This window comes from Gopherus evgoodei, chromosome 1 (genome assembly GCF_007399415.2).
Source record: "Gopherus evgoodei ecotype Sinaloan lineage chromosome 1, rGopEvg1_v1.p, whole genome shotgun sequence".
Classification (NCBI taxonomy): Eukaryota; Metazoa; Chordata; order Testudines; family Testudinidae; genus Gopherus; species Gopherus evgoodei.
The window spans coordinates 148,639,378-148,662,387 of record NC_044322.1 but is presented as its reverse complement, the minus strand read 5'-3'; the positions used below and the strand labels follow the sequence as shown (position 1 = coordinate 148,662,387).

The 23,010-nt window shown below is 42.3% G+C and overlaps 1 protein-coding gene across 3 annotated transcripts in view; it reads right to left on the bottom strand.

Moving 5' to 3' along the window:
- LOC115657440 overlaps positions 1-23,010 on the bottom strand; it is a 61,130-nt gene that overhangs the window by 17,232 nt on the left and 20,888 nt on the right. The window contains exons 2-6 of one of the 3 annotated variants that reach the window (XM_030575322.1): positions 18,352-18,458; positions 9,167-9,334; positions 5,198-5,288; positions 3,064-3,239; positions 446-650 (exon numbers count right to left, since the gene is read on the bottom strand). In XM_030575322.1, coding sequence (XP_030431182.1) covers positions 446-650; positions 3,064-3,239; positions 5,198-5,288; positions 9,167-9,301 — 607 coding nt within the window. In that variant the 5' untranslated portion in view covers positions 9,302-9,334; positions 18,352-18,458. Of the gene's footprint in view, positions 1-445; positions 651-3,063; positions 3,240-5,197; positions 5,289-9,166; positions 9,335-10,214; positions 10,382-18,351; positions 18,459-23,010 lie in introns of those variants that run through there. The other 2 variants (XM_030575303.1, XM_030575313.1) reach the window with 2 other exon arrangements.

The window sequence follows — 23,010 nt, the reverse complement described above, 5'->3', positions numbered from 1 at the left end:
CACGATACAATAAAGGGAAGAAGAGTAATGACTGAAATCAAAACAAATTGACTAGTCTGTTTTTCCAGTAAAAGCTGAAGTCTTAGAAATAAAACAAGAGTGCATTACATTTCACCAAGACACTGTTTTATGGCTCTTGTTCTTATTAGAGCCTGGGGTAAAACAGTGTACTTCACGGTGGCAGAAAATACAGAACAGGGTTTAGAACACCCTGCTCTATATTTTACTTCCAAAATGATAGGATATCACATGCTGTACAGGGGAGCTACATGTTTTTCGTGAAGAAGCATTTTATTTAAACTCTAATCATTTCAAGTAGACTCATTAAAATGTTTCAGATGCCATGCATCAGTGTCATGCATTTCATTGCTTGTCTTTTCCTAGACCTCTAAGGAGCCTGAGAAATAAACTGTGAAATGACATATTTTGGGGCTGCCTGCTTTACCTTTCTTTCTGGCTGTTGCCATCTCTGCTAGCCGTTCATATTCCCTCTTAACATCCCATAGCTCTTCTTTCAGTCTGTGGTTTTCCTCATTTAGTTGGTGACAGAGTTCTCTCAACCTCCTGGACTCGCGTCTTAGTTGAAAAATCTCTTCATGCAGGTTCTGATAGGTTGCTAGTGGAGCGTGCCTCTTGCTCACTGTGTTCATCTTTAAAATAAAAATGGCATGGAATTATTTCATTGCCTTATAGCATGTAGATAATGCCTTGAGGGTAACTGTGGTGAGATTTTATATTTTGGAGAGAGAAACTCTGTGTGTGTGTGTGTGTGTGTGTGTGTGTGTGTGAGAGAGAGAGAGAGAGAATAAAGTATAGACATAAGAGTGGAAGCTAACTTCTTAAATGTGCTTTTGAAGTCAAATGCATCTTCTCTGACTCTTGTAATGCTCATTTAAATATAGATCTGAGTTAAAATAATTCATAGAATTGCTTTGAATTCTACCTGCATGCTTTCCACAGCAAAAATAATAGCTTGGGAAGTTGCAGTAGTATAGGAAAGCCTATAAGATAAAAAAAAAATGATTGAAATATAACAACAATGATACTAATAGAGTAATAGCAGGGTACTATGCAAAATATGGTTAAACTATTTAAGCGCAGGCTGGCTGTGACTCTAATAATCTATCAACCAAGGAGAGAAATGTACATGTGTTCATGAGCCATACAAATCAGCAAGTGTATCATGAAATCCTCATACTACGTTGCCTACCTTTAAAACTGAAAGCAAATTTTATTATAGCCATAAAAGATGTGGAGATGTTTCCCAGTAGCTTTCAGTGCTGTTCTTTAAAACTGGAACTGAAATATAACCATATTGCCCTGGATTGCTCATAAATACTACGAAAAACAAGTTTGTTTTACTAAAGTAGCTACTTTGTCAATATTGGGACATTTCTTACAGTTAGGGACCTACTCCTACAACCCATACGCACAGGGACCATCCCATGTGATGAAGGAATTGATTTCAATTGGATTGCTCTCAGGAGTAAAGACTTGACGGATCAGGGCTTAATTACTGTACACTTCTGTTATCAATGAGATGGAGCTGATGTCCTGTTGTAAGGACTCGAGGTACTGTATAAAAAAACACAGTACAAAGCCAGCATGGTGGGAGTGGGAGGAAAGAGAATGCACAGGCCTGAGTCTGTTTGATAAACCAGATATTCTCCTTGGTTCATTTTGCTACAATACAAGATAACTGTACATATATTTTATGCATTAAATTGCACAGAAGTCTCCATTTGGTTAGCCAAAAAAAGCAACAAAATGAAAAGGACTCTTGTGAGAAGGGACAGTCCTGTGAGACCACATCCCCTTATGGCTCTGCTCATTTTTCCCCCTCTTCCTCTTTCCAGAAGGTCACATATGGAATGGTTATGGGGCTGGATGTGGCTTTTTCCTGTGTTTGCCAGTAACACGCTGTCCATCAGCCAGAAGAGAAAGCTGGAGCAACTCTAGGCATCCAAATTCAAATTCCATTTGGCTTTGTTCCCACTGTATTACAGAGCTAGCACTGCCAGTGCACGTTCTCCTTACACAACTTTGCATCACCCTTCTTTCCCCGTAATCAGGGCCGCCCAGAGGGGTGTGGGGGGCAAGAGGGGCAATTTGCCCCAGGCCCTGCAGGGGCCCCTGTGAGTTTTTTGGGGGCGCCCTGGAGCGGGGTCCTTCACTCGCTCCAGGGGCCCTGGAAAACTCTTGCAGGATCCCCGGAGCTTCTTCCGCTCCCGGTCTTCGGTAGCAGGGGGTCCTTCTGCTCTGGGACCCTCCGCCAAAGTGCCGGGTCTTCGGTGGCAATTCGGCACTACAGACCCCAGGCCTCCTGAATCATCTGGGCGGCCCTGCCCGTAATACACCATATTCTGAGTAAGTAGCCAGCAGCGAGGCCAGGGATGGCCAAACCGCAGCTCATGAGCAGCATGTGGCTCTTTTACAGTTGAAATGCAGCTTGCAGAGCCCCACACCTGCCCATTCTCCACATACCGATCTGGGGTGGGGGCAGCTTGGGGTTTCTGCCCTGCAGCAGCGTGATGGTGCTAAGGGCTTCTGCCAGAGATGACTAGTACCTGCTGAGGGGGCAGATGCACAATTTAAAGGTTTTCCCCCTACAGCTTGAGTCATGCCCCCCAAACCCAAGCACACCCCTCTCTACTCTCAGTGGGCCCCTCCCTGCAGCTCCCAAGTGTTTGCTGCTGCCACTCCCAGCATGTTGGCTTCAGCAGCTGCCATGCATGGAGGGAGCCTGGCAGCAGCATGTGACTAAGTGGAGCCAGCAAACTCTGCAAAGATGGGGAGGTGGTACATGACCCTACATGCCCCCACCCCATGTCATCTCTCGCTTTTGCCCAGCAGGGTGGGGAGTCTTGGGGCTTCAGTAGGAGCAGGGCTAAAGCCCTGACCCCCTGAAGGTATTACCTGTGGGGCGGAAGACAGGGCAGAAACCTCAAGACCTCCCTCCCCCCCAGGGCAGGCGTGTCCCGGCTCTTAAACTTCTGAAGTTTGTCATATGAGGCTCAGAGCTACTCCTGAGCTAGGCTTTCTCGGGCCTGGGAGATTCCTTACCATTTCCTTGAGAAGATTATTTTCTTCTTTGGATTCTTTTATCTTCTGTAGATATTCAGATTTTAACTGAGCCATTTCATTTTTCAGTTGTGAAATCTCTTCGTCTGCATTTGCCAGCTCCAGAACAGTAGCCTCATTGGCCTCCAGAAGATCACCGACCTGATTCTTAAGACTCGCTGTAAAACAAATGTACCAGCATGTGTGACTTTGACTAGATATGTCAAAAGGGAAACATACCTCTTATTCTTTCTTTGACAATGCACTCCTAGGGAGAAAGAGCTGAAGCCTAGTGCCCTGAGCATCCAATTAGGAAATGAGAACTCCTAAGTCTTAATGACACTAAATCCATCTGTGGCCTGGGGCAATTCTTTAAATGGGGGTGGGGAGGGTGGGTAATAAAATGTAGCTGCATCTCTGGCAAAGGGATTAGAGGTTAGTGGGTCTCATACTGTAGATCAGGCCCCCAAGTGGGTCATGACCCCATTTCAATGGGGTCACCAGAGCTGGCATTAAACTTGCTCAGGCCCAGGGCTGAAGCCAAAAGACTTCAGCCCTGGGCACTGGGGCTCAGGTTACAACCCCCTGCATCTAGGGCTTCAGCTTTGGCTTTGTCCCAGCCTCCCTTCCCCCCTCACCCACCTAGGGCCACGGGGCTTGGGCTTAGGGTCCTGTAGTAATTTTTGTTATTAGAAGGGGGTTGTGGTGCAGTGAAGTTTGAGAAGTGCTTAATGTTTAGCCAGTGCTGAATATTATGCTTAATAAATACTGAACAAACATATATAGTGTCTTTCCAATGCAATATAGATGGAATGAAAGACAACATGAAGCTGAATACAGAGAAGGTTTCTTGAGGCTTAATCTCGCATACACTTATGTAGGTGCTTAACTGCTGGTACATGAGCAGTCCCCTTGAGGTCAATGAAACTATTAATGTGCCTAGAGTTTAGTAAGTACGTGTTTAGGGGATCGAGGTCTGTCTTAGTAGGAAGTTCTACTGATTAAAATTTGCCCATTCCCAGGTGGAAACGCTACCTTAGCAGCCACTGTTTTTGCTCATGTGATTCCTTATTTGTGTATTAGAGGAGAGAAATAATGAGTAGCAAGCTCAAGGGGAAAAAAATCCATTAAGTTTCTAAATAGTCTTTTTTCCTTTGTACTGTAGAGTTATTTTACAAATATTGGATTAGCTAGTTATGTTAATGGAGGGCAAGGTTGAGTACCAGGAATAAATGCTCAATGTGATTAGCTAAGAGTTTTGACGTGTGGCTCCCTTTAATGTTAGTAAGAGTTACAACTAAATTCCATCACTCACGGTACTACACTCATAGCATTTAATGTGGCAATATAAAGCAAAATACATGGTTTAGTGAATAGGGCACTAGACCGGGATGGGTTTACATACAAGTCACAGGCTCCTTGTATGATTTTGCATAATCAGTTAATCTGCACTGTAAACTGGGGGAAATATTTTGTTACATCATGAAGAGAGATGTGAGGGAAAATGCCATGATGATTGTCTGGTACAATGGTGATGAGGTCTGAGTAAGTTCTCAGATAGTACCTGGATAATATAACTACATGTATTTTCTGTAATCATGTGCCTAGACCAGTGGTCCTCAGACTTTTCAGTGACATTTCATACCCATATGTCATTTAGCAAATTCTGCCTCAGCTCCTTGTTTTAAGCTACAGCAGAACCTCAGAGTTATGAACACTTTTTGGGAACTGAGGTTGTTCGTAACTCTGAACAAAAAGTGATGATTCTTTCAAAAGTTTGCAACTGATCATTGACTTAATACAGCTTTGAAACTTTACTATGCAGAAGAAAAATGCTGCTTTCTCTTTATTTTTTAGTAGTTTACATTTAACACAGTATTGTCCTTTATTTGCTTTTTGTGTGTGTGTGGGGGGGGGGAGGTGTCTCTGCTGCTGCCTGATTGCGTACTTCTGGTTTCAAATGAAGTGTGTGGTTAACTGGTCAGTCCATAACTCTGGTGTTTGTAACTCTGAGGTTCTACTGTAGCTTCTAACTGCTGGGTAAAAGATGTCCTGCCAAAAAGGATGTGCTAATCTGTGAATGTGTTCAACAAAGAAAAGGAACAACAGACCCAGATAAAATGACATTGCTTCATACCAATTTGCTGCTGTAGTATTAAAGCTGAGTTGTGGTCCAAGTTGAGGTGACTGGGGGTTGCCATCTTTTCCTTAAAACTCCTTGCCTCCTGCTAATGAAATCCATTTGTTTAGCATTTATTACCAAGGAAATTTCCAGAGTTTTCTTCCCTTTATTACTTGGTTTAGTTTTCTTTTCATTCTTATTATTATGCATACATTTACTCTTCACCCCATGTGTCTCCCTATTGTTCTCCTTCATTCTTATGCTCCTTAGTAAATAAAAATGCGAAGCTGCTCTGAGTTTCAGTATTGCAGAGCCTCGTCTGTTCTGACCATGAATCTGCAGCAGCTCAACAGTTCAAAACTATTTTTAATCTCCTTTCCTGGCATTGCCATCTGTCTAGTGAAGAGCCCAGATTATCTGTTTCTAAAGCATTTCATTCCCGTGACCCAGATTTGCTACAGCCCTTTTAAAAGAAATTCCTCGCTGGTGTTAGCTGCATGGCTGTACGTTCTGATCCTGAGTACCACCAATTTACACTAGGGTTTTGATTGAAGTTGTTTGTTTGTTCACATAAGCGAAACAGAGAGGCAAGGAAACGGGATGAAAAAATAGCTGTTGTAATTGCTGCTGCTTTAAATGTTACTTCACAATATTCTGCAGCTAAACGATTAATTTTGATTTTATTCAAGGACTGATCCTTATATCAACTTAACTGAATGTATTTCAAATAACATTTTTTCACTTTGCCTGCTTGATGTTATGCACAGCATTACTGTTACAGAGTGCATTCAATAGTCATTAAGGGGGTTATGTCAGTTGTTTTTCCAGGTATCACTCAATCAAAACCTTTTATCAATGGGTAATATACACCGAGGACAAATTCTCATTTTCAACAGCAAGTGGTCCAAAATAATCATGTCTCCTAAGCTCTGTAGGATGTATGTCTGTGATCACATTAATGTATAAAGGCATGTCTTCTTTAGAAAGAGGGGGGGAGGAGGGGTATCAGAGGAGTGGGCACTGTGTGCTCCAATAAGTTGCAACAGAGTGTGCATTGATTGAGTAATGGCACAGTTCCAAGTATACTGCAAGACAGGAGGCCTTCAACTGCCCCAAAAGTGCAGTTTGGCCCTGATTGCATCATAGTAGCCAATGGGAGTTTTCCCAGTGACTTCAATAGGAGTAGAAAGAAGCCACTACTGGTCACTAATTTGCCCATTGGTACCTTTTGCTAAAAGACTTTTCTTTGTGAGGTGGAGCACGTGTGTGCAATGTGTCCTTCCCGCTAAAACACAGTTCATGGTGAAAGAATGGTTCTCTCTATTATTGTTAGCTTAGTTTTTTTTATAACACTTGTCTTATTTTTTTCTTCTGAAGATCTCTAGACTCTTTGGGTCCCTCTTTTCTTCTGTTACCCAGCAGCAGTTTCTGATTCAAATACCTCCTTCAGCTCACCACATCATTTCTCAAAAATGAAATTGAGGATATTGAATAACTAATTTTATGATTTTCTTTTTTATGACAGTTGACCATGACCAGTGGGCCACAACCTGCTGGCAACCAGGCATCTGAACTCCAGGAGCAGGGAGCAATTAACACTGCCACTCTCCCCGCCACATACACCCCCACCACCACCACCACCAAAAAGGAAGCACTCCTGAAATCTGTCAAACAGACAACTCACAGGGAACACAGGACCAGGCCTTGAACTGATGGTTTTAAATTGTGTGTGTGTGTGTGTGTGTGTGTGTATATATTTCAAATCTAGTTGACACTAAGCCCGCAAGGTATATTCTCTACTCAATACATGTACATAGCTGCACTTCTCATTAATGGGAATTATGGACTAGATTTTCAAAGGAGTTACATAGGACATTCCATGCTCAAGTTGCATTTAGTTGCAGTGACTGAATGAATCAGGTAACAGAGTTCAAAGGGCCGATTCAAAGAACTTTTACATGCTGATCTTTCATCTGCATATATAATTGTTAAACACACCCTGCTTGTTAGGAAAAAAAAAATCTAATCACATTTGCCCACTGAACATGTAGCATTCAGTAAAAAGCTATCACACCAAAGTATATGCAATGCAACAGCATCAAATCTAAAATTAACTGCCTTGCTATTGAGACAAAAACCCATACCTACATGGACACATCCTTGATTTTTGCAACCATCTGTTTATTCATGTGACTATTCTGGGGACGGCAAAGTGGAGAAAAAGGACTAATATCAACAAATTAATCTCCAATTATATAATTACTGTTTTTTGGATATCTTCAAAAGAGGAACAAATCTGGAATCATCAGTAGTTTATAAAGATTTGTTCCCAACTCTTAGGATTAGGTTCTGCCCAGACATCGTATTAAATATAGCTGAATTGTACTGGTCACAAAAGACAGAGGCAAAGGATTATGTGGATAACAAAGAATTGCATGTGCAATATCAATACATTTCATATCTTTCACATGTTGATATATCATATCAACACATATCATATCTATCTGCATGTATTCAGAGGTTTCACTTCTATACAATATTGGCAGGTGACTAATTTCACAGACATTTAGCAGCAGGAATGTTAAGTGCAGCATTACTACATCAACTTGTATTACTGGTATCAAACTAAAGAAATATGTCCTCTGTTCTAGCTGTCTCTCATTTTTTAAAGTGCTGTTATATATAATACCATCCTATATTTTCTTCTTTGACAGGGTTGCCATGCAGTAGATGGGATGGGTGGGGTGGAAGCAATAGAGGTGATATATATTGATTTTTAGTAAGACATTTGACACAGTTCCACGTGACATTCTCATAAGCAAACTAGGGAAATTGTTTAGATTAGATTACTATAAAGTTGGATGCACAACTCGTTCAAAGACCATACTCAAAGTTATCAATTCACTCTCAAACTGGAAGGGTGTACATAGTGGGGTCTCATTGGGGTCAGGCCGGGGCCTGGTACTGTTCAATCTTTTCATTAATGACTTGGAAAATGCAGTGGAAAGTATGCTTATAAAATTTGCTGATGATGACAAAATGGGAGGAATTCAAGCACTTTGGAGGATAAGCTTAGAATTCAAAATGACTGACAAATTAGAGAATTGGCATGAAATCAACTAGATAAAATTAAATAAAGTGCAATGTACAACTACAAAATGGAGAATAACTGGGTAGGTGGTAGTACTGCTGAAAAAGATCTGGGGGTAATAGTGGATCACAAATTGAATGAGAGTCCCCAATGTGATGCAGTTGCAAAAAGGGCTGATATCATTCTGAGCTGTATTAACAGGATAGTTGTATGTAAAACACAGGAGGTAATTGTCCTGCTCTACTCAGCACAGTTGAGGCCTCTGTTGGAGTACTGTGTGCAGTTCTGAGTGCCACACTGTAGGAAAGATGTTGACAAATAGTTTAGAGAAGAGCAACAAAAATGAAAACAGTTTTAGAAAACATAATGAGGAAAGGTTTAAAAAAAATGGCACATTTAGTTTTGAGAAAAGATGAGTGAGGGGGCCCTGATAACAGTCTTCAAATATGTTAAGGACTGGTATAAAAAGGACTGTGATCAGTTGTTCTCCATGTCCACTGAAGGAAGGAAAGAAATAACAGGCTTAATCTGCAGCAAGGGAGAGTTAGGTTAGACTTTAGGAAAAATTAAGGGTAGTTAGCTCTGGAATAGGATTCTGGGGGGAGGGGGAGTTGGTGGAAACCCATAACTGGAGGTTTATAAGAACAGGTTGGTGGCAGTCTAGATTCAGTTTCTCCTGCTTCAGCACAGGAGGCTGGACTCAATGACTTCTTGAGGTCCCTTCTAGCCCTACGCTCTTCCGATTCTGTGATTCCAAAACAAACCTTGCATGAACACATCATTCCCTTTTCAGGATTTCACAGCTATTTTTACCAGAATGAGGCATCACACACTTGAGATGCAGAAAAGGCACAGTAAAAAAAAAAAAAAAAAAAAGAGCAAAATCCTTTTACCTCCCTTTTGAATCTTTCATTTTCTGCAGAAAGTAGGCACCATTCCTCCAACTGCTGCTGGTTCTCAATCCACACTTTCTTTGTGAGCTGATTAATTTCCTCTGCTCTCTCAACCAGGGATTGCAGCAGATGCATGGATATATCCTGAGATTCTTCTGTCTCTGTTGCCTAGTTTTTAAAGTATAATAGAGGGTATTCTAGTTATTAACAGTCTGCTGCTGGCAGCAAAGTGAGAGCTCTAAAGCAGCTGAGACCACAGATACAATGAATGAGTTCATATGTTAAATTATGTATTAAAAATATACCATGTAGCTGAAATAGAAGAACCATTTACCATTTGACCCAGTGAAATATGGTATTTTAAATGTCAGGAAACAATTCTTAGCTTGTTACCTCTATAAGATATATCATAATTAGTGGCTGGTTGGTGTATCTGAACGAACACGTTAACAAGAAGTATAGTTTCAGAATGTTTATATTTCTATGATACAGATTATATTTTTCTTTTTGTCACTTACATTTGTATAGGGTAAACTTTTAAAGTTGAATAAACAGTTACACAAGCAAAGAGCCATTAAAATTAGATCTCAAAGACTAAATATAAATACAACATAAAAGAATTAATAGATAGAAGTGGGATCTTGGAGTAACATAGTGCATTCAAGATGAGAAAAGAAACCAGTCTGAAACTTCTGCAGTGGTTTAACAGTTTTGTTGAACCAAAAATGTCCCTGAAGGTAATGACTGTTAAGTAGATCAAATTATAAATGTATTTTTCTGGCAGATAATCAGTATTCAGGGTATTTAAACACTGTTTGCTGCAAAACATCTTCTAGGCATCAGCATATAATCTCACAAACATCATACTATGTCAGACTCTCAATAGCAACTGGAATGATTTATCTGGTTTTTACACACACAAGGCTTATTTTAGACAAGCTGCTATCAAGAAGGCCCCTTTCTTTTATTGTTTTGTGCACAAAGACTGTATTTCAGGTTTTTTGTTTTAATCCCTGTCCAAATTTAACAGCTGTTTCTTTCATTTTACCTTCATTGTCCTAGTTAGTCACTCTGTGCTCCTGCATCCCAAATTCAGCATCCCCAAAGCTCCTTGTGCGAGGCCATTACCTTCCATTTACATCCATATCACCCTTTGTGTTAGGCTTTAAATGACACAAAGCACAAGAGATGAGGCTTCAGCCAGCAAGACTGTTGGAGCAGCTGCAGTTGTGGCCTGCCATTAAAAATGTCAGTCAATACCAGGGGGATTAGAGGGTCTGAACAGTCACTCTGTAGCAAAATCTGATCATCACTTCAATGTACAGAGAAGGGGCAGGACTCATTAAACTGAGAGAGCCATTTCTAATTTTGGCCGTCTCCAACATTTATAATCATAACTTGTGTACTATCCAGCTACTTAAAAGGGCACGGTGCAGGGTGATTGTCAGCCTATAACAAAGGAGAATTTCTGCTCATGCTGTTTGGGATACCACCAAATCGAACCTTTCACAATAGGCTGGGACTTATACCATCGTCTGCAACAGCAGCATTTAGTGCCAGGTCGATTTACTCTATTCCTAAATATATAATATGTCTCTTGAGTGTGTGTGCTCTTCACTGCTTTTCTTTTGAGTTAATAGTACACAGGCAATTACTGCCATTACTCTCGATTAGGGCTGTCAATTAATCGCAGTTAACTCATACAATTAACTTTAAAAAATTAATCGTGATTTTAAAAATTGCAATTAATCACAGTTTTAATCACATTTGTTAAACAATAGAATAGCAATTGAAATGTATTAAATATTTTTGGGTGTTTTTCTACATTTTCAAACATTGATTTCAATTGTAACACAATATAAAATGTACACTGCTCACTTTATTTTTTTATTACAAATATTTGCACTGTAAAAATGATAAAAGAAACAGTATTTTTCAATTCACCTGTAGTGCAATCTCTTTATTGTGAAAGATCAAATTATAAATGTAGATTTTTTTGTTACATAACCGTACTCAAAAACAAAACAATACAAAAATTTAGAGCCTACAAGTCCACTCAGTCCTATTCTCGTTCAGCCAAACGCTAAGACAAACAAGCTTGTTTATATTTATGGGAGATACTGCTGCCTGCTTCTTACTCACAATGTCACAACAAAGTGAAAACATGCATTCACATGGGACTTTTGTAGCGAGCACTGCAAAGTATTTACGTGCCAGATATGATAAACATTCATATGTCCCTTCATGCTTCAGCCACCATTCCAGAGGATGTGCTAATATGCTGATGACGTTTGTTAAAAAAAAGTGTTAATTAAATTTGTGACTGAACTCCTTGGGGGAGAATTGTATCCTGCTCTTTTACCCTCATTCTGCCATATATTTCATGTTAGTCTTGGATGATGACGCAGCACATGTTGCAGATTTGACAAAACACAAAGAAGGTACCAATGTGAGATTTCTAAATATAGTTACAGCTCTCAACCCAAGGTTTAAGAATCTAAAGTGCCCTCCAAAATCTGAGAGGGATGAGATGTGGAGCTTTTTCAGAAGTCTTAAAAAGCAACACTGATGTGGAAACTACAAAACTCGAACCATCAAAAAAGAAAATGAACCTTCTGTTGTTGGCATCTGACTCATGATGAAAATGAACATGCGTTGATCTGCACTGCTTTGGATTGTTACTGAGCAGAACCCATCGTCAGCATGGAGGTATGTCCTCTGGAATGGTGGTTGAAGCATGAAGGGACATATGAATCTTTAGTACATCTGGCATGTAAATAACTTGCCAGATGTAACTGTTATCACTTTCAGGTGACATTGTGAACAAGAAGGGGACATCATTATCTCCTGCAAATGTAAACAAACTTGTTTGTCTGAGCAATTTTCTGAACAAAAATAGGACTGAGTGGACTTGTAGGCTCTAAAGATTTACATTGTTTTATTTCTGAATGCAGTTATTTTTTGTATATATTTCTACATTTGTAAATTCAACTTTCACGATAAAGAGATTGCACTACGGTACTTGTATTAGGTGAATTGAAAAATACTATTTCTTTTGTTTTTTTACAGTGCAAATATTTGTAATAAAAATAAATGTAGTGAGAACTGTACACTTTGTGCTGTAATTAAAATCAATTTATTTGAAAATATATAAAACATCCAAAATAATTAAATGTTTTTATTATTGTTTAACAGTGCAATTAATCACGATTAATTTTTTTTAATCACTTGACAGCCCTACTCTCAATAAATCTTTATTAGTAACTTGAAATTTAGGGGCCTGATTCTCACTTACACTGAGGCTTGAAGTAGCCTTGAATGTAAATAAAGCACATCTGAAGATCCCTTTTCACTGCCAGACTAATGTAAAGGAATCTAAATGCAAATGAGAAAACCAGGCCCTGCATTTCTTTTCCTGTGTTGACTCTCTTTGTTCAGTAAACTATATTTCTTAGAGCGAAGCTGAAGGTAACTCTCTTTGTTCATGTACTAATAACTATAATGAAGCTGGTTGTTAACGGTATTCTACCCCTTGATCACAGTATTGTTTTAAAATCTACCAGTCACCACCTGCTAACACGAGCATCACTAAAAATAGTCAAGTAATAAATAGATTTACATTGCTTTGGTTTGGTACAATCAGCATCAGTTTAATTTTCTCCCTAAGCCCAGCTTTGCACAGACAGTGGATGATGAGGCAGGCAGTAGGACATGGCAAATTAGAAGCCCTGACTCCTACTTCGATCTCTGAACAAGAAGACATGCTGCAGTGCTCCTTACTCCCAAGTGCAGCCCTGAACTGCTTCTGTAAAGTAGCTTCTCCTTCCTTATGCCCATCAACACACACACAATAAACCCGCTCCACACATAGCCCTTAACAAGAGTATCTGCACTTTTTACCCTGTGTAGCAGCTATTAAGTGTAAAGAAGATTCTGCAGCCTTACCTGACCCCTGCAATACTGATGAGCAGCTACTGTAAAGATGTTTCCCCCTTCCCGTTCCCCCTTGTTCTAAGTGTGTCATATTGCTCCCACATCTATCCTTGGCTTTTCCTGCACACTCCCTACCTCCATCCTCCTTTGCTTCTGGTGTGAGAGACAGCAGGCCTCTCTGTAAAGGCTCATTCTTTCTTTCAAGCCCTCCTGCTGTGTGCTTTAGAAATGGAGATGAACAGAAGCTGTTTATTCCCTTCCCTTTTGTTTTTAATGAGTGGATTTTTCTCAATTTAAGAGAATATATGTATGGATTAAAAAAAAAACAGAAGAAAAAAAACATTTTAGCTAGTTAGGCAGAGGCAGCAGGGAGAGCTGACAACAAGATTTACATATGGTTTCATGACTTTAAAATGTTTATGGGAATTTAGGGCTGACAAATGGCAGCGCTGGAGTCCCAGGTTCTTTGTCTATTCCCATGACAGGGAACAGCACACTATGCAACTGTCCCCATGAATTTATTTGCTCCAGGCAGTTTGGGTGAAATCATCTTTTGCTGTACCACTAGGTACAAGAGGTTAGTTCAATTCTTGGCCTCTTAGCTGACAGCCAACCAAAGCCAGTTGTTAGTAGCTTCTTGAGCTCTTCTGTGTACAAGGAGTGGGGACCACAGAGGTCACCGAATAGCCAAGTGATAAAACATTCAATCATTGGGTGGGATTTTCAAGTGTCACCAAAAGAGCTAGGGGCTCAACTCCCACTGAAACCCAGTAGGAGCTCTTCACTTAACTCCTTCAGATGATTTTGGAAATTCCATCCACTAGCAACGTGATCTGTATTTTAACAGTAACCTAGGGTGGAAGCATTCTATTCCAGTTCCAGTCCCTCAGACCATGAAAGTTTGAGTTTAATATGTTCCTGTATTCAATAGAAAATGCACTGCTTCTCAGCATCCTCACATACGTATGCTTTTAACCTTATGAATGTTAGAAACCCTGTCTGCAGATGATGTTGTGCCACTGCTATATGCGCTCTTTGACAATGCTGCAATCATCTTAATCCCATGGTTTAAACCAGGACTTTCCTGATTCATTACTGCAAAGGATCCATTAGAGGAGCATTGTGATGCTGTTATTTCTGTCTCTGACAACATCAGCGATTCATCTGAATCAAGCAAATTCTGCGGATTAGCTAAGATGACTGCTTGTCCATCTGGCATCCCAGCTTCTGAAAGCCCCTCTGACCTTGGGCAGGGTGCAAGCAAACAAGATGCAGTATCTGGAGAATGTTCTAAGTAGGCAGCTTCACCATGACTTGCTGGTCCAGTGTGTATCTGGGAGTAAATGTCTCTGGAAGTCATGCTGTGAGTAGCACCTGGACTATTATTATTACTAATCAGCTGAACAGGCATTTTGAAATCAACTTCATCACCTATTATATCAGCCACAATATCCGGAGTAGTATCTGCTGTTGGTTTATGTCTTCCATATGTGCCTTCTTCAGCTATGCTTGAGGAACATGCCAAAGCACACTGTGATTGCTTAGATCTCAATGTCTTCCTTTCAAGTGGGTTGAAAGGCTCAGAAGAAGCAAGAGACAATACGCTGTCAACTGACCCCCCTAGTCTATATTTGGAATATTTTAAGGATTCATCCTCATTCTCCTTACTGAGCAAAGTCTGCAAACTTCAGCTAGTTATCTGCCCCAGTGGTTCCCTGAGTCTTGGCTCCCTGGCTCCAGCAACCATGGCCCATGCCAGATTGTTCTTTTTCTTTCAGATCAGTATCATCTTTCTGGGCATCGCTGTTCCAGTCTGGAGAAGCCACCATGTTGTCATCCTGAAGCTGAGCTCCTTCAGCATTCCCTGAGGTCACATCTGATGCTGTGTTGGGCATTATGCTGTTCATACTTGTTTAATTCCATGAGGTTTATTATGAACTTGCAATATCAAGATAGCCAATCAGCAAAAGCTTTCTGCTCATAACCCTGACAAAAACGAATATGATTGTGTTAAAGTCCTGGAATTTGCCATGGTGCATCTCAGCCATGTCATATTTTCAATATACAAGTATAATACAAATGTGGGGAAAGGCAATGGATTGAGCAGCTAGCGAAAGAGACAGGGAGTCAGAATTCTTAGATTTGGTTCATGCTCTTCCCACTGACCTCTTATTTGACCTTCATCAAGTCTCAAGACTTCTGTGATCCAGTTCACTTATGTGTTAAATGGATGTAGTCTGTAGATATGGGAAATCCCCACTTTTGTATGAGGAGACAACTCAGTTGCCTTTGGTGAATTTAGCCCTTGACTTGTCTTGAGGTGAAAATCAAGATTTACCAATCCAAAGTGAAGCATAAATTGGTGTTTACTTTGAGGGATGACAAATCTTGAGAGGCATCTAAAAGAGTAAATGCACATTATGTGCCTTTGAAATATTTTCCTTTGAAATCAACACAGATATAGGGCTGCATTCTGTAAAGTATTGAGCTTCTTGGAGATGCTGAGATGGGGGATGAGGGTGATGATTCTCTCTCAGAATCAGATCCTCATAGTCTTATCACAAAACTCTTTTCAGCAACCATGAGCCAGGATATGAAAATATTTACTTCCCTCATAGATAATGTATTATTGTTATAAGTATTTTTATGCCCTTCATCACTACAGTATCTGAGCATCTCTCACAACAAATATATCCACACAATATTCTTGAGAGGGAGAGAAGGATTATTATTTTACAGAGGGAGAACTGAGGCATGGAAAGATTAAGTGGCTTGACAAGGATGTATGGAGCAGGCTTGAGAACCAAATCCAAGTGGTTCATCATAAATATTAAGGACCAGATTCTGATAGCAGTGTTCACTCTGAGAACAGCCTACTTCATCAGTATAGTCCCATTGATTTCAAAGAGAATACTCAGAGTAAGTACTATTCATCAGTAGCAAGGATGTCAGACTCTGGCCCTAAATAACTACAGCTTGTAACAGACACACTCTTTGTGATATGACCCCGATACACGACTCTCCAGAAGGAAATAATCACAGACCACAGACATTATTAACAGCCAGAATGACTTCTGGAAAATTGCTACTGAGGATGAACAAGCTGAAAACTTCTGATGTAAGTAGACCTGATATATTTATGAAATAGTGCTATCTAATGGCTTTATAGAGAAAACAATCATCAAAGTCCTTCAGTAAAATAGTTTGCATACAAATAGGTGAACTTTTAAAATTTGGTTTTAATAAGTTCTGTACTAAAAAACAAACAAAACACCATCAGCTCCTGAGATATTGTGGGGTATATCACAGTCTTGCAAAGAATGAGGAGGCTCCAGAAAAACCATGCGATAGCCAGGCATGGTGCTGCCCACAGAGCAAGGAGAGCACAGCCACTGCACAAGCTCATTAAGTGCTGATGTTTGGGCCTCAGTTCAACAAGATTTTGTTTGTGTGTGTGTGTGTTCATTCCCTTTTAATTCAATGGGACTAATTGGATGTTTAAAGATAACATCTTGCTCACGTGCCTTCCTGAATCAGGACCTTGGAAACCTATCACCTAGCAACAATAGAATTTAAATTAAGCCTTTGTGATTCTCATAGAATACAACTGTTTTATTGTATATCTCAAAGAAAAATGTTTTCTATTCCTTTTTATCTCTGAGTCCAAGCCTGGGAGGTGCGGAGACCCCTCAACTGCAATTTCTATGGGTGTTGAGGGGCATTAGCACTTTGTAAGATTGGGCCCTTGACAGTAAGACAGTAGTTCTTAGACTCTGGTACTGGTGACCCCTTTCACATAGTCTTTGAGTGTGCCCCCCCACTTATACATTAAAAATCCTTTTTTATATATTTAACACCATTATAAATGCTGGATGCAAAGTGGAGTTTGGGGTGGAGCCTGACAGCTCACGACCCCCATGTAATAACCTTGTGACCCCCTGAGATGTCCTGACTCCCAGTTTGAGAACTCCTGAAGTAAGAGAATCCACTTAAGGAAGCAAAACTGTGCAGCCACTGCACTCTTTAACAGGGTAGTTCAACTGCTGTTCAGCTTGTTCTTTATTTTCTATCTTCTCCATAATCTAGTGGTATTTGAACACCTATTAGCTGTCAGACTAAATGTCTATTTCAATTTGATAAATTAGTGCAAATTAACATACCATATGATTATTACAACATTTATTGAGAATTAACTGTTACTGATCTGAGTCTATGGCAATTACTTCTTCATAAACTTTAAGAGCGTATTTTATGTGCATGCAATAATTGTTCAGCCTGGCTTGAATGTGCATTTGGGAATCCTACTGTAAATTAAAGCAATTAATGAGTCTTATATAATGGAGAATAAAGACCTATTAGATTGGAACAGGGTTGTTTTTTTTTTTTTGCAAAAACCCTAAATTTTAATATGACAATAATCTGTGGGATAAAGTAACTCCAGCATTAGTGCAGCTCCTTAGTGCCAGCACATTCACATTGTGCTAAAACATCTTCAGTAAGCAGTGCAAAAGCAAAAAACAACTAACCTTCAGCCCCAGGTTTATGTGACTCTGATTTAGGGTGACGACACATCCCGTTTTGGCTGGGACAGTCCCTTTGTTAAGCCCTGTTCTGACCATGCCGACTTTACTGGCAAAAGTGGATTTATCCCATTTGTTCTTGACAACTGATCAAATCAAAGTGGAGTGCAGAGGAAGGCGAGCTAGTGGCCATGCCAGCCCTGCAAGGGGGGGAGGGGAGAGGGGGCAAGAGGCAGGGCTCAAGTAAGGGGCAGACAAGCCTTGAGTGAGCAGCGATGCTGGCTCCAGCCTGGGGTGGGGAGGGTGTCAGGCCTTGGGCGGGTGGCTTGGGCCAGCTCTGTGCTGGGTGGAGAAGCCCTCACACTAGCCCCACTTTGGGAAATATGGTCACCCTACTCTGATTTTATAACCAGTGGTTAAGCCTTTGAGCTAGGTCTCAGGAGATCTGGTTTTCATTCCCAGCTCTTCTACAGACTTCCTGCATCGCCTTCCTCTCCATTTTTTTATGTCTTGTGTATTCAGATTGTAAACTCTTTGGTAAAGGGGCTGTGTAAACAGTTCCTAACAATAACAACAGTAACTCCATCTTAATAGCAAAACTTTATGCCAAGGTAAGTCAGATATTATTTTATTTAATAAGCATAACACTTTATATAAAACAAAATGGGATGCTGTCAAAGCAGTAGTTAAAGTGCCTTTATTCTCCCCTTCTTCAAATCAGAAAATAATTACCTAGTTAGGTCTTCCAGTAACGAATCTCTTTATTATTTTTTGAAGTAGATACAGAGTGGATCCTCAAAGATTCATAAGATATTAATTGTACAATTAAATTCTTCTCTCTGTGGGAGAAAATGATAAGCTCATGCAACGTAGTAAACAGTTCTCTGATTGGAAAAAAAAAAGGGAAAGGCAAATGACTTGCTTTTCAAAACAAAAAGCAGATAAAAAATAACCCCCAAACTGATTCAATAAGAGAAATTAAAGTATAGGAAGACTAAAAGATATTGTAGCTGAATTTGAAATTTACTTTATTTCTATACGCAGTTAGTTAAAAAACATTAAAGAATTCTTAGACAAGGTGCTCAAGTACCAAGACAATCAGATAATCCTCTTCTGGAGAGGAACTTCCAAGTATAATTCATTTACATTCTTATAATGAAGCTCCTTGATCAGGTGGTTTTTCTATTGACTTGTGGTTTTTTTTAAAAGTAGTAATTTTTTGGTACCTGTTTTCATCTGAATGTTTAATGATGGTTTACATTGAGGTTGGCTTCCCAACACTTCAGGATATTCTACCCTATTGCTAATACAGGAAAAATTCTAAGGCCTTGGCTACACTGGCACTTTAAAGCGCTGCAACTCTCTCGCTCAGGGGTGTGAAAAAACACCCCCGAGCGCAGCAAGTTACAGCGCTGCAAAGCGCCAGTTTAAACAGTGCCCCAGTGCTGAGAGCTTGGCTCCCAGCACTGTAAGCTAATCCCCACGGGGAGGTGGAGTACCTGCAGCGCTGAGAGAGCTCTCTCCCAGCGCTGGCGCCATGACCACACTCGCACTTCAAAGCGCTCCCGCGGCAGTGCTGTACAACTGCAAGTGTAGCCATACCCTAAGGATAGAGAAAACTGTGGTTTGTAGTGGTCCTATTTCTCTCCTTACAGATAGTGCGGAGCCTGGAAATAATTACTAGCCTAAATCAGAGATTCATACCACACATTTTTGAATATGTAGATCATTTTCATTTTGGATGCTGTAAATACTATTGAGATAAGTAGCTATCTTTGCAGAAGTTTTCTCCTTATTAAAGTTAATTTGTTGGCAATATGGCCAAGATTTTCAAGAATGACAAGCGTCTTTGGTTGTCAATTTTTGGGTACCCAACTTCTGAGGTACCTTGACCAGCTCTGATTTTCAGAAAGTACTAGGATTTTACTTTCTGAAAATCACTGGTCACTTTTGAAAATATTGGTCAATGGTTACTGTGTTCAGAAACAATGATTGCCATTATATTTATCTCTTATATTATTTGTCTATGATGGCTGTGTGTTTATTTCAAGCTAACTTCTTGTGTTTGCTGAATGACTGAAAATGATGTAGCTATACCACCCTTCTGCGACCTTTATAAAAACAAACCAACAAAATAAAACATTTTCCCAGTGGCAGATTTAGAATTAGTAGGGCTCAGTGCTCAGCTTCCTTTTTGGGGCCCCTCCTTGGCACCCAGCCAAGAAAAAGAACCTTCTCTCTTATCTCCCCTCCCACCCCTATTTTTCATTCTTTTTTTCTTCATCCTTCTCCTATAAGCAATAGGAAGTAAATGAAAATAAAGTGAGGTACTTTGATTGTCTTTGTAGTCTAACAGACCACTTGAAAATTGCTGAGGGTCTCAGCAGACCACTTAATGATCTTTCCAAACATTGTTTGTACAATTAGCTAACTATTGTAAAGCACTCTGGATAAGAGTGCTTTATTAAAAAAATGTTGGGGTGCAGGGTCTATCCAGGACTTAGGCTGCAGGAGGGGACTCAGGGCTGGGGCAGGAGTATGGAGTGCTTACCTGGGGCAGCTCCCATTTGGTGCAAGGGGTTCAGGTGGGGATGTAGGGGGGCAGGGCCAGTGCAACCATTTAGGCGAACTAGGCGGTTGCCTAGGGCGCCAAGATTTGGGGGCGCAAAAAAGCGCCCCCAATTTTTTTTTAAATGGTTGACTGGCTGCTGCTGCCGGTGGCAGCCGACAGCCCAGGGTGTCCCCCGGGTCACGGTGCCACCGCAGCAGCCCGCAGCCCAGGGGTTCCCCCGGGTCAGGGCGCTGCCGCGGCAGCCCAGGGGATCCCCTGGCCCAGGGAAACCCCAGGCTGCCGGCTGCCGTGGAGGCGCACTGACCCTGGGTCAGCGCATGCCGCTGCGGCAGCCGGCAGCCTAGGGGCCCCCCCGGGTCAGGGTGCCTCCGCGACAGCCGGCAAGCCGAGAGGACCCCCAGCAGCCAGGGGCCCCCCGGGTCAGGGCGCCGCCGTGGCAGCTGGCAGCCCAGGGGGTCCCTGGGTCAGGGCGCCGCCGCGGCAGCCCAGGGGGTCCCCCGGGTCAGTGCGCTGCCGCGGCAGCCAGCATCCCAGGATGTCACCTGGGTCAGCGCACCACCTGTCTGAGGTGGAAGGGCAGGCTCAGAGTCAGTCTGCCCTGCCAGACAAGATGGGGGACACTAGGACCCTGAGGCAGCAGTTGCTGCAGGGAGGCAGCCTGGAGCAGCTTGGAGGAATCAGAGATGCTCTGCTCTGGGGGCTGTCCGTGGAAGCAGCAAGTTGGGGGCAGGGGACATTTGGGGGAGGGTGCTGGCAAGTGGTGCCGGGGGGACACCCAGCCCCAAATATTGGTGGAGCTGGGTCCGGGCCCCACCTGGGAATATATAGCTCGCCCCCTATGTGCTTGAGTACATAAAGTACGGTCATAGTGTTTTACTAGAAACAAAACTTTTACTGAACAATCAAAAATGTTTTCATTTCATTTCATTACTACGCTGTGAATGATGCAGGGCCTGTGAATGCCAGTTTCAGAAAAAGGAAAGAACAAGTTTTGCATAATTTCATGAGTCTTATTTTATTAGGTAGATGCGTCAGTGTGGCCCCACCTTTTTCCCCTGCAAAATGAAACAGATTTTTCCCAGTAAACTACTACTTTCCAAACTTACTTATGAGCAGAGTGGGAGCAGGCGCATCCTGATGTGATGCTGCATTCCCACTTCTATTATAAATACTTTTCTCCTCCTTCCCTTTTGCAGTTGCTCATTACTTTCAAATGAATTCCTTGCTAGAGGCAGTTGTTCATGCTTTGGCTTAACCAGAGGTAAAGGCTTTTTGGAAAGGAAGTGCAAATGTAATGCACTTAAGAACATGCTCAGTTCCATACATAACAGATACCAAGATAGCCCTTGCCCCAAACAGCTTACAGATTATGGCTCTGATCATTTGTAATGAGCTTTGTGTAGGCACAGAGGTACACCTGTGCTAAGCTGGTTGCAGCATCACAGCCAAAGAAAACTCTTTCTCTGATTGTGTGTGGGTGCAGTAGTGTTTTGTACTTTTGTTTTTCATAGTCAGACTAAACTTGATCTGAATTTTGAAATGGTCACATTTCAGCACAACCCACTCCAGAAAACTTCAGAGGTAAAAAAGGGGCAGGAGCTGGTGTGGACTGTTATGGGAACAGAAGAAAAGAGGACTGGAGCTTTACAAAGCGCCACATCTCTCTCTCATGTAACAAACGGGGTCCTGCCTGGAGTCCATATTCTGCTTCATGCATCTTTATATATAACCTTCCCTCATCTTACACAAAGGACTGAGAAAAACATTCTCCAAATACATTAGAAGCAAGAGTAAGGGCAGGGACAGGGTAGGCCCATTAGTCAATGGGGGGGGGGGGGAGGCAGAAGTGCTAACTGACCTTTTTGGTTCCAATTTTCACCAAAAAGGTTAGTAGCGATTGGCAGGGCTGATGCTACCATTTAGGTGGACTAGGCAGTTGCCTAGGGCACCAGGATTTGGGGGCACCAAAAAGCGGCGCCTTCTATTTTTTTTTAAGTGTTTGAGCGGCCGCTGCCCTGGGAGGGAGAGGGAGTCTGAGTTGCGTTCCCTGGGGTCAGCGCGCTGCCGCCGGCAGCCAGCAGCCCAGGGGTTCCCTGGGGTCAGCGCGCTGCTGCTGGCAGCCAGCAGCCTAGGGATTCCCCTGGGTCAGTGCACCACTGCCAGCAGCCCGGGGGTTCCACTGTGCAGTCGCTGCTTCGCTTCTCCTGCCTCCCAGGTTTGCGGCGCCAATCAGCTGTTTGGTGCCACAAGCCTGGGAGGAGAATTAGAGCAGGAGAGTGTGCTCGGAGAGGACGCGGAGCAGAGGTGAGCTAGGGTGGGGAAGTACCGCAGGGCTCCCCGGGCCTGGGGGGGGAGCTGCTGAGGGGGCGGGGAGCTGCTGCGAGTGGGGGGGCGCCTCAGGACAAAGGGGAGCTGCTGCAGGGTTGGGGGGGCGCAAGATGGAAGTTTCGCCTAGGGCGCAAAACTTCCTTGCACCGGCCCTGTAGGAGGGTGTGCAGGAATCAGGGCGGGCAGGGGGCTGGGGGTGTGGGGGGCTACAGGAGTCAGGGAGGACAGGGGGCTGGGGCATGTGAGAAGGGTGCGAGAGTCAGGAGGGCAGGTGGCTGGTGTGTGTGAGGGGTGCAGGAGTCATGACTAGGGGTGCGTGAGGGGGTGCAGAGTTAGGGCTGGGGGTGCAGGGTCTGGCCAGGAGCTAGGGTGAGGGAAGGGTTGCAGGGTTGGGTCAGGGGGTTGGGGTGTGGAGCACTTACCTGGGGCAGCTCCTATTTGGTGCAAGGGGTGCAGGTGGGAATGGGGAGGGTGCAGGAGCTCCCGTTTGG